The sequence below is a fragment of the Chironomus tepperi genome, unplaced genomic scaffold (genome assembly GCF_022539635.2).
Source record: "Chironomus tepperi strain 1889 unplaced genomic scaffold, CSIRO-AGI_Ctep_v1 contig_386, whole genome shotgun sequence".
Taxonomy (NCBI): domain Eukaryota; kingdom Metazoa; phylum Arthropoda; class Insecta; order Diptera; family Chironomidae; genus Chironomus; species Chironomus tepperi.
This window is the reverse complement of record NW_027226508.1, coordinates 369637-381941: the sequence shown is the minus strand read 5'-3', so window position 1 is coordinate 381941 and position 12305 is coordinate 369637. Positions and strand designations below refer to the sequence as shown.

General features: G+C 33.2%; 1 protein-coding gene across 1 annotated transcript in view; it reads right to left on the bottom strand.

Annotated features, from left to right (window-relative positions):
- Positions 1-1691: 1691 nt before the first annotated feature.
- Positions 1692-12305, bottom strand: part of LOC139096344 (lachesin-like) — a 35663-nt gene continuing 25049 nt past the window's right edge. Inside the window, exons 2-8 of the mRNA XM_070648041.1 lie at positions 9146-9283; positions 8681-9072; positions 8387-8537; positions 7789-7943; positions 4443-4589; positions 3858-4323; positions 1692-2336 (exon numbers count right to left, since the gene is read on the bottom strand). Of these exons, the coding sequence (XP_070504142.1) occupies positions 2167-2336; positions 3858-4323; positions 4443-4589; positions 7789-7943; positions 8387-8537; positions 8681-9072; positions 9146-9283 (1619 nt within the window). The 3' untranslated portion in view covers positions 1692-2166. The remainder of the gene's footprint in view (positions 2337-3857; positions 4324-4442; positions 4590-7788; positions 7944-8386; positions 8538-8680; positions 9073-9145; positions 9284-12305) is intronic.

Here is a 12305-nt window from a genome sequence, read left to right as displayed (position 1 = left end):
AGATTGAGAGAGGAAAGGAAATAAATTTTTATGTTTCTTTCAACTTCCATTTATTTTTTGGATAGAAAAATCACGTGGTCCCATACAAAAATAAAGAAATTATTTACAAGGTTTTAAAATTCATCTTCTATCGATTTTTTTTTTTTGTCATTATAATCTTGTCATCTTCATTGCGCTCATCGTTCACTCCTTTCATGTAAAACAAATTTAAATTTTTAACCTTTAATGCAAATGGCGTACATGAAAATTTTCATCTATGAATATTTACACGAATTTTATCATCATTTTTTTATATGAAAAACAATTTTTTTTTGCAAATTTTTTCATCAGTTTTGTGTGGAAACTTCTTAAATATTTTTTATTTTGTGAGTGATTTTCTTTGTGTGTATTTTATGAATCATAGAAGATATCTGATGCAGATCCAAAGCGGTCATATTGCAATGTATTCAAATCTATTTGATGTCAATCAAATCTACTTCTAGCAGGCAAAAAGCAAGCTCTCAAGAGCAAAGTGAGCTAGAGCACGTTTTCGAGCATACCTTACTAGTATATTTAAGAAAAGCAAGCTCTTGAAAACATGCGCTTTGTCTGTTAGTGTACAATAAACTGCATAAAAGGTGTCGATCAGTGGGAGTGTCGATCAATAAATGTTGCTGCTTCATCTTTTGTGTTGATTTTTGTCAACAACTTGGGGGGTCTTCAGCATATTATTTAGTATGGAATCTGAGGTGTTCGATATATTTTTTTGACAAAACTTAAAATTAACTTGAATTTTTCAAACAGATCGAGTTGTGTTGACTTTTCATACAAAATTCTAGTCAATTCCATACTTTTCTACTCTGTTTTTCAATCTTTTGTTACAAATTTGCTTAAAGTCTGAACTTTAATATTGCAGAATATTGCTAAATTGTAAAAAATCATGACTTCAAAAATTATTGCTTTTGTAATGGAAATGCTAGGGCAAATCTAGAAATTTCTCGATTTATAAGTTTCTCAGTTTTTGAGAAAAATTTAATTTTTTCTTTCAAAAATCCTATCAAATTGTAGAAAATATTAAGCATATTAAGTCAGATGGTTTGACACCAAAAATCCTATAGCAACTACTCAAAAGATGGAGTAAGATGTAGCAATAATTCGACAGAATTAAAAATGGTAATTCTTCATTAGTAAAACCAAATCAGCTCAACTCAATCGCTAAGACACCATTCCTTAGCTTTGTTAACGGCAACACGTGATGTTATCCTGAAGTGGATGTTTTTGGCCGTTTTGGTAGCAGAAAATGAATTCAGTATAATGACGATCGGGAGATTCATTTTTCTACATTATATATCATGCAAAATCCGTCTTTACTTTGATACAAAATCCTGCATCAGAATGACGTGACTCTATTAAAGTAACCAAGTTCTGCATGCATAAGGTCGGAATTTTGATCGATTTACCGATTTGTGTTATTTAGGTCTGTTTGCTAGGGCAACGCTTCGTCGTCGTATTAACGGTAAGATTCAAGGTTTCCTTGACGACAACGTGATGACTGATTTTGGACCATTTTTATAGAGAAAACTGCGATTCGCTGCTTTGTATTTCTCACTATAATATGGTCAAGTAAAGCAAGATCGAGGACTAATCGGGATAGTAAATGAACTACCCCCACAAAACTAAAATCTCCCCAAAAATATCAACAGCAACAGCAGTTGGATTTACATTTACAACAATCATTGCACTAAGAACAGTTTGCATCCCCATCAGACTTATTTTTATCATTTCATGCGTTGTCACTTAATTCCTATTTAGTTAATTATTAATCTTCACAGTAATAATAATTATAATAATTTACTCTCAATATATATAATTAATTTTTTTTTTCATCTCTTTCTTCATTACTTTTTATAAATTTTTTTCAGAAATGGTACACTTCAGGCCAATTTTGCACGTTAATTACTTTTCACTATAATTTTTTTTTTTTTGTGTTTATTAAATTTAATTTCTCCTCTCAATTAAGTTTTAATTTTTTATTAAATATTTTTCTCGTTATTATAAACAATCTCTTGGGCATTAAACATACACTTATGTTGCTTTTATTCCATGTATGCAGTTTTTTTTATCATTTAATTTTTTTTTGTTCACATTCACAGAAAAATATAAAGTTGCTAAAAATTAATTAATTAATTAATTTGTTGTGTGCTGAAGAAATGAAGCTAACAAAATACACAGCAATGCGGAGCAAATATTGATTAATTTATTCGTTGATGACTCACTACCACTACTCAACCAGCCCTTATCCAATAGGCCGGCACTACGTAGTACTGTCGGTGTGTGTGATGCTTCAAGTTCCATGTCTAATTAAAAATGAAATGAGAAATATTTGTTGTTGATTAGCAAAAAGTGATAACAGAACCAAATTTTTTTTTTGTACTTCATGACATGAAATAAATTGGTGCTGACAAAAAAATATTGTGAAAATGTCATAAAAATAGACAAACATATGTATGTGGCTTGTTTGCACAGCAATCAGAGACAGTTACAAGTTATTTTACGTGGTTTGCCTCCTTTTTTTAGGCAGGTATGAACAGCAACAAATATACGGTGAATTATTTATCAGAAATTACACGTGGTTTAGATGATGGATGAATGTTTTTATGTCTTAAAATAATAATAAATGGAGTAGGAATACAGACATAGATAAATTTATCATTAGAGATTATTATCGACGTAAACAAGTCAATAATATCTCAGAGTTGGCTTCTTTGTAACATTCTTGGCAGGATTATTTGATGAATTGGAGTCAATAGATTGATATGTCAGACATTGATGATTGCTTGAGCAATATTAACTGTCAAACTTTTTTGGCAATGCCCAGGACAATGATTTGATGTTGCTGTAATTTTATGAATGGTTCTATTGAGCTCGAATAGAGGAAATGCCGATTAATCGATCCAAAATCCGCCTTCAGGTTGGTGTGACTCTGACTTGGTGTCGGATTTAAATTAGTTTTAAAAACACGGAACCAAGCAATAGTCATCCCAACTTGGGAACGGATTTTGAATCAATTAACCGACTTGTCTCATTTGAGGAAGACTGAAACAAGCAACATAATTGCTCTAAGTCAGCAATTTGATGAAAATCATTGCCGCTCGACTTCTTTACTTATGATTGCAAATTCTAAGGGAAATCGGAAGTCTTAAGCTTTGCAATACATTTTCAACTAATCCAAACCCTGAAAGTACATGGCGTAGAATGGGGCGAATATCCAGTTCCAGAGCAGCTTGACTCCATTATCAAACCAAATTCGATGAAATCCGGCCTCAGATCAAAGTCTACTCAACATGGGGTCTGATTTTAAGCAATTTCTACATCGTGTGCCTTTCAGGAAATAGCACATAATCCATCAAAAATTCGACATCAAGCTGGCGTGACTCCGGCGTGGTTCTAGATTTAAACCAAATTCAGCACGAAGCTATTTGTCGGATTTTTGATTGAAAAACCAATTTGTGCTATTCGACTAGCTTTTACTAAAATTGAAGTTCACGATCCCGAAAAATCCCGGAATCCCGAAAATTTCAAAAGTCGGGATCGGCATTGAAAATTGCAATTTATTGCCAAAAATTTATCGGGACCGGGATTTCGAGAAAGCATTCATTTTTGAGCATCCCCTACCAAATCCCATTCATCTTATCTTTAACAAGAATGTATTTTTTATCTCACAGAACATAACAAGCCAAACTCCTGCATATAATAATTTATTTCCCATCAGCTTCAAAATCATGTAAACTTTATCTTTAATCTCCATTCATTTCATGCCACAATAGAATTTATACCCTAATACATTCCCACCTTATGGATAGATATAGATTACTCACCCTCTGATCGCGTCGAGAAATGAAAAACATTAGATAATTTGTTCCATCCATGGTCATTACGCGCTTGTACACGTGCCTCATAATTGGTATTTGGTGAAAGATTTTTAATTAAGTAACTCATGTGATGATGAGTATTCACCATATGATTATTATAGCGATAATCATTGAGATTGAATGATGATGCTGACGATGGATAGTACTCGGGAAAATTTTCTGGTATGACAACATTCTCCCATTGATCAGATAAGCCAGTCGAGTAGGGTGGAACATAATGATGTGAACTACTTCCGCTGTTTGCACTCACAGTATTCTCATATGACTTATCAAGATGCTGTTGAATTTGATGTGTCATCATGTATGATTTTGGCGTTTGCTTACGATAGAATAGACGATATTCACGTATTGGTGAGAAGCTTTGTACACTCCATGAAATATTGTATCGATCTCGATAATCGCTGATTGTTTTCTGTTCATTTATTGTAGATTCAAGCATGTAAGAGAAAGAAATGTCAATATTTATTTTCAATTTTATGAGAAGTCCCTGCGGAATCAGAAAAAATGTGCTAAATCTGCCTAAAAACTTACCGAATCAAAATAGCAAACAGTTGGTATACCGCTCAATGTCAGAGAACTTCTATCCTTTCCCAAGTTGTTTGATGCCTGACATGTGTAGTTGCCGAGATCCATGTACGTAACATTACGTATTATTAATGAATGTTTGTTGCCGCGTGTCTATATAAAAAAATATCCATCATAAATATTATTTTTTCATAAATTTTAATAATTTTCATCTTCTTGTATATATATATATTATGTTCACGCATGGTTGCTTCCTCTTGGTATACAAAAAAGTATCAAATATTATTTTAAAGTGATTTAGTTCCACGGGAGATATTCTGCGAAATGATGTTAATTAATAAATGGTATGCAGTTGAACGAATGATTTGATAGGAATGTAAATTTTCCGCTCGTGTAAGTTTTTGAGTAGGATTGAAGTTTTCGGGGAAGTATCGTGAATATTTTTCACATGCCATTTTGGAGAGTGCAACCCAATCGTCCAGTGGAAACAAGAAAAATTAATCAAGCATTCAAATTTTTTTTAATAATTTGCATAGAATTGCGGTATTAATGCTGCATAATGTAAATAATTATAAAACGGAATAATATGTTTACCCAGGGGCGTACTCAGTTATGACCAATATCCAAATACTCTACTATTTCTGATTTCCAGAGCTCGAAGACGATGCGTACTTTGAATGGAAAATTCAACTTCGAGTCAATTCGTACTTTGTACGGGAAATTCAACTTCGAATCGATGCGTACTTTTTACGGAAAAGTCGACTTTCATTCAATGCGTACTTTGTACGGAAAAATCGACTTTGAATCGATGCGTACTTTGTACGGAAAAATCGACTTTGAATCGATGCGTACTTTGTACGGAAAAATCGACTTCAAATCGATGCGTACTTTGTACGGAAAATTTGACTTCAAACTCTGGTCAATTTTGACTAAACCTCTATTCTCATCTGTACCACATGTGAATACATAATCAAAACCCCCTTAGGCTCCCATTACAACAATTCCATCATTGATATGGCTTCAATTTTCAAATTTGAATGAATTCACTTTATATGTATTTAAAATTATCATGTTTCTGATATCTCATCAAAGTCCATCAATGTCATAAAATGAGAGGAGTTTTTTATTAAAATATCATGAAATTGAATATATATTTTTAAACAAATAACAAAAAAAAAGTATGAAGCTTTACATTTGTTTTTATGTTAATTTGATTTGTTAATAATTCATGATTCTTTTCTCTTGTTGAATATTGTGTCGGATTTATGTATTATGCCGGATTAATGATATGTTTGGTATTGTTATTACACGTGATATACACGAATAATACGATATTTTATTTTGTAGGCACGTGGGTATCATACATTGTGCTGTAAAATATATTATATTTCAAAAGTATTCTTTTGTCATAATTCTTGGAACTTATTATTCAATTTATGCATAATCAAAATTTTGTTAATGCAGGTAACAAAAAAAAATTGGGAAAATTCAACAATGACAAGTAAATTGAATTTCCTCATAATTGCCTTGTTACTTAATATGTCAAAATGAAATACATTAATTGGTAACATGTTTCAATCAAAGGTATTCAGCCCCGAGCGACACATCATGATGATTACTTTATTAATGAATTCACGATTTGTCATTAAACCTTACAGGCAAAGAGACAGTTTTTAGGTACCGTAGTGGTCTTTTTGTACCACAAAAGCATGATCTTTGCCTGTTAGGGTATATAACGGGTAGTTGACGTCGTCAAGATGTCATGATGAATGTGCTTACAACGTCATCAACGACAAAGCTAGCAGGACTCTTCTGGAGTCCGTATTTCATTGGTAAGGTTTCCAGAAGTCTAGGTATCGACGAATTCTCGACCAGAGAAGTTTCGATCTCGGTGTCGGTATCAGGATCCCTAATCCAGTATAGAGCGCTCTGCATTGAAATCCTGACAACTTTGAGAAGATGAATCACTCGGATACGATTAATATTTTATGAAGCCTTTAAAAACGTTCCTAGAAATGTAAATGCTGTAACATGGTAACATTTACCTATTTAGGCATCAAATAAGGCTTATCCAGGCGTAATCACTGTCTTTGATAGATTTTTTAGAAAATATACTAGTTGTCAACTTTGTGCATACCTCGAGGTCGGTTCAAATTTTATATGCAGTCGAGTCAACTTAAGTCGAGTATTTCATAAAAAAAATCTGAGTCTATTTTGAACTCTGACTCACTAAGCATCCCTGCAGGCATAGCAAGTAAAATGTCACCTGATCAAGTGACACATAAGCCGATTTTAAGGGATACAAAACTTATAAGATTACCTCAATCTCCCTCACTGCTCAATATCATTTACAGACGAAACAAGTATGGAATTGAGTACTTATATGTAGCTTGAGGCAATTTGAAAATTGAATAAAATCTCAATGTATTTATTATTCCAAATCTGTAATCATCCGAGATTAAATTATTATCTACATGATTCAAAATGGATATACTCTCAAATTAATCAAATCAACATATTTCCACTGTCTATACAAGAATATATGACCTCAAGTGGTATCCAAATTATTACCCTACCTCGAAAAAAAAAAATTTATATCCGAATGTAATTATTGCACAATGAATTAATAAAATTATGGCCCTATTAAATTTCCTCTAACAGCCTTACCAGAAACAAAACATTGAGTGCTATTATAATACAATTAATTCATGTATTATATCTAGTGGAAATTAAATTAGGTCTATCCACAGTTAGATTTATATTGTGGATATTGCTAGTTGAATAATAGCTCCACTAATATGACCATATTAGGCATGTAGCTAGAATTAAATGTGTTTTATCTCTTCCCATACATTAATCATGTCCTGTAATGTTTTCATGCGACTAATTAATTTCTGGCTGCTTTTATTAGTTATTAATGCTATATTATGTTCTATATTATATCCTTCATATTCACAAACTTCCTCCCTTTCTTTGATCTTTTTACAAAATCTCCGTCCGCAAAAAGTCCCTCCTATTCATCAACAATCTTCTTTATTCTGTGTATAAAATAAAAGACTCGATCTCTTCAATATTTCAAAACATTTCATATCCCATGTCATTGTTCATGTTTTAAGCATCTATCAAATATCATAAATAACCATAATAACATAAATAGGTATGTAGCATAAAGCATTCATTCGTTCAGGTATAAGAAGATAAAACGAAATTGTGTATAGAAGAAGTAGAAAAGGTACAAGGAACAAAAAAAAAAAGGGAAGACAATGTTGCGTGTTTTGAAATCATTTTCCAATATAAATAAATACATGAAAAGACATAAAAAAGTAAGAAAACATAAATCTCTTCCACATACCTGTTGGGAATGTTGTTCAGTTGTTCCCAACTGTGTCGTGTCTTTATACCATATGACATTACTTGGCGGTTCCGAATGAACTAAGCATGTCAGTTGTGCTTCATATCCAACTCCCGTATGTATGAATGCTCTGTCAACTTCAATCTCAGGCGCAACTGTTGTCAGATAAAAATAAGAATGAACATTGTGATGATTGTGTTTTAAAGATAATTTTAGCAGGTCCTGGATGTGACTTTGTGTGGAATGACTAGATTGTGGCATGGCTGAGGCACTCTCGAGTGGCACAATGCTGTAAATTTAAGTATTTGACATGAAAATAGGCCAAAAACTGACGTCAGAACACTTGCACGTCTTCCTGTTAATACAGCATGTATATCTCAAGATTGCCTTCAGTTCCTGCAGCGTAACCGACTCTAAATTGTAAATTTAAGTGCCTTTTTATCAAAATGCCATGAAACATTTATGAGCCATCCACTTTAAGTAAGTCAATCATCTTACACAAAAAAATCTGTTGACTTTAACTTCCGTTCTGATTTAAGAATGGAATTTAAAAAGACACAACTTGCCAGGAGGTAAGAAAATCACATAAATAACTCACATAAAACATTCACGAAAATCTCTCTCATATCAGCAGCACCCACACGATTGTCGGCACTACATCTATAATGTCCGGCTGAATGACGATCTGCGTGTGGAATTTCAAAAGTATTTCCCGTCACATTTGCTTCACCATTAGGCATCACATTGTTCTATATATGGCGAGGAATGAAAATAATAAAAAAAAAGGTTAGAAAATCGATTTTGAGGAGCATAAAAAGGCATTCGGTCCTTTTTGTTGATGTTTTGTTTTGTGTGGATTTTCTTTTATAGTCACTGCTGTATTTTTTTTTACCTTTCTCGACCAATAAATTTTCGGCGTGGGATTGCCAGATCCTCGACATTCCAAACGTATTGGTGATCCTTTTGCAACATCTAATCTACCGCCACTTGGTGATATAAAATCGATTTTCGGTGGCACTAAAACTTCCAATTTATGTACGATTTCCTGTGGCTCTATCGTACCAATTTGACATGCATAATCGCCAGCATCTGTGACACGTACATCACGCAACTCTAAATTGTATCCCGTTGGTGATTTATGTGATGACATCGATGTTGATGATATTTCAGGTAGTTCGTGGACGGGAATTAGACGTATTCGGGGATTCATTGTCACTTTTACGGAACCTGCTGTCAGGACTGCATTTCCTCGTTTCCATGCTAACACATATCGACTATTTCTGTCTGTAAATATCAATTGACATATTTTTTTGTTAGAAAATGGGATATGGAATGTTGGATATTTGTGTCTACTCACCAGTATCGTTAATTTTGCATGGTAAAATTACTGTAGATCCAATGGCATAGCTGTACTTTTGTCCTATTGTTAAAAAACCCGGTGAAAATCTATCATCCTCTAGATGATTATCTTGATATGTTGGTATAGCTCCTAGTTCTGTGAATGAAGCACAAGAGAAATGGAAAAAAAATGAAAAATTGTCCAAAATGAAAAATTGCGAAACATAAATTGAAACTTCTGAGCATCCACAAAAAGAGTTGGATCCAATTATTTTTACTAATTAGATACATATCTATGCCTGACACAAAAATGTTCCTCATGACCCACGAAAGGTTCATCACTGTATCTTGATTATGTGTCTCAAATGAGAACCAAAAAAAAAATTGTACAGCAATTGGAAAGGAAACAAATTTTTCCCACAGCGATTCTCAAAGAACATTTTTCATATCACGCACGATGGCTTCTTCTTGCTGTTCATCATCATAAAATTGTGCCTTTAAAAATTATCCTCATGTGTGTATTTTGTTACTTTGTTTGAGGTGCTTTTTTTTGTGTGAGCATTGTTGAAAATAATCAGCAGAAAACGGCAAAGGAAGGAAGGAAGTAAAAATCGACTCATGATGTCACACAAAGTTTTCGTCATTCAGCAACAACGAATATAATTTAGATTAATGTGAGCTGAGTTGAAAATGACGACTAACGAGATGGAGATGGTGAGAGAGAGAGAGAGAGCTGGCAACAATAGGAAAAACAGAACCAACTGTCAAAAACACTGAAGGCATTAAAATGAGCATAAAAATGCCTTTGAACCTTTGTCATGTAAGGCTTTCTATCAACTCACATGTGAATGTAAATTTCTGTATTCGCCATATAAGAAGTATTCATATGGAAGAGCGGAACTAACATTGACTGAATAGCATGAGAAACCTTCATTGACTCAACATGACGTTTCAATTTTTTTTTTCGTCTTTCTCTTCAGGCACTGTTTTTGCAACTCCGCAAAATAATGAAATTGTTGGAAAATAAAAAATGGAAAGGCACACAAAAAAAAAGAATTTTTTATCGCATGTTGAAAAGTACTTGAGTGAGTAAAGGAAGGTAAATAAAGCAGAAAAAAAGGAAGACAAAGCAGTAAGTCATTGCGAGCTTGTAAGCAAGCTGTCGGCAAACATGAAAATAAAAGAAGATCAAGTAAAGGATAATTCAAAGATTTACTTCGTATCATCGCGTCCTATCCAAACAAAATGCGAGACGATGGAACCAATAGAAATGACTGACTCATTGTCGGTGTATCCATCCATCAGTCATCATTAACATGTAGATTTTTCATTCTTATAACAGAAAATAATTAAAAATATGTAAACACGAGATGTAATGAAGAGCAGAGTTAAGACAGAGTTGGGGATTGAGGTGCAATTGGTAGGAATTTTGTCAACAAGGCATGGATCTTAACAGGCACAGAAAGCATGTTACCGAGAATTTGCTTTAGTTAATTATACCATTTGAACATGCTCACGAGCATTATTCTCAGCTTGATCTGCAGTCGAGAACACACTCTTTGTCTGCTAGGGATAATGATCAAGGTGGAATCTAGGTAATGTTGAATTTTGTATGACTAAAGGACTTCCTTACAGATTTACAATAAATGAATGATACTGATTTCCGGTCTAATGTCTAATCACTTGGCCTTAAAGGCCAGATTCTACTCCACTCAGACTCTACATATTCCTGAGCGACATGTACGTCCCTTTGGCTGCCGGTTTCCAATTGGTGTCAATAAAACAGATTAAGTGGAGCTTTCAAAGTTCAGTGATGGAGCCTTCTTTATTGTGTCGCTCGGTTTCTTATGAAGTAGGTGGGTAAAGGTAAGGATAAATATGAAGCTTCCCTTGCCGTTAAAAAACTCAAGATCTCCCAATAATGACAATATTTGGAATAAAGACCTTGACACAATAGTCTTCATAGCAATCTAATTACTTCCAGCAAATCATTGCTAAAGCAACTCTGTTCAAAGAATTTCACATCAAAAACCATCAAAAAATGAGAAAAAAATTCAATGCAAGATGATAAAAAAAAATATTTCACAAAGACGCCGAAACGAATTTTATGAGCTCAAATGAGTTCTTTCCACTTCACAGTTCTTTCAGTCATTTTTATAGGCATTGTTTTCTTTTTCATATTTTGATGAGCCGTGAGCATTGTAAATTAATTTTTGTTTTTTCTTTCAATTCACATATTTCATATTTTTGAATCTTGACTGGATGAGCCAATAAGTCGAAAACGAGATGGAAAGAATTATTAATGAAAAATAATCAATAACTCTCATGTGTGTGTGCCGGCTCCACATGTTTCCCAATTACATACAGATTATACACCTTCTTCATCTCATCTCATCTGTTCTGTTCTGTTCTCTTTTGTACTTCATTCCTTTCTTTTCTTATTTAAACTTGCCATAAAATGATCTTCTTGTGCTGTCTATGGAGATCTTGTTCTGTTCCATGAAATGAAATAACGAATAATCGTATAATAAAAAATATAATAAGAGATGAAATGAGAAAATTGAATTTATGCGGAGATACTTCTTCTTAGTTCCTTTTGTTGTGACCTTTTATAGAGGCTTGGTATCATCACATCAATTTAAAAGACCTCTCACACAGCACCAAAGCAATGGTAGTAAGTGTGTATAGACCAAAAAAGAAGATGATAACAACAGAAACAGCGCACAAGACATAAACAAGGTATGAATGATATGACAGCAGGTAGAAATTTCTTCTCATCTTCAACGTTCCATTTCATTTGAATTTTAATAAGTAATATTTCTCTCGATGACTAACATTTAGTGGGAAATGAGATAAAGTATTGCTTGACGTTTAACGAATTATGATAAAAACAACGGCATTAACATGAACATGCTGATTGTACTGCTGTGAAGATTTATGCCAAGAAATTTTTTGGCTGTTAAAGTGGATATTATTCTTTCCAGAAATGTCATTAAAGAGTAGATGATAGAAAAAATCGGAAGTGAAATTTTTAAAAGACGGAAGATTTTGTGTCAGTGAATTTTGAAGACATAAATAGGAACTGACTTCTTGAAAGTGGGATTTTGTATTAAAATCTCAATTTCTCAGTTTTTCTAACCTGTGTTCCACGGCAAATTACTGTATCACCGAAATGCTAT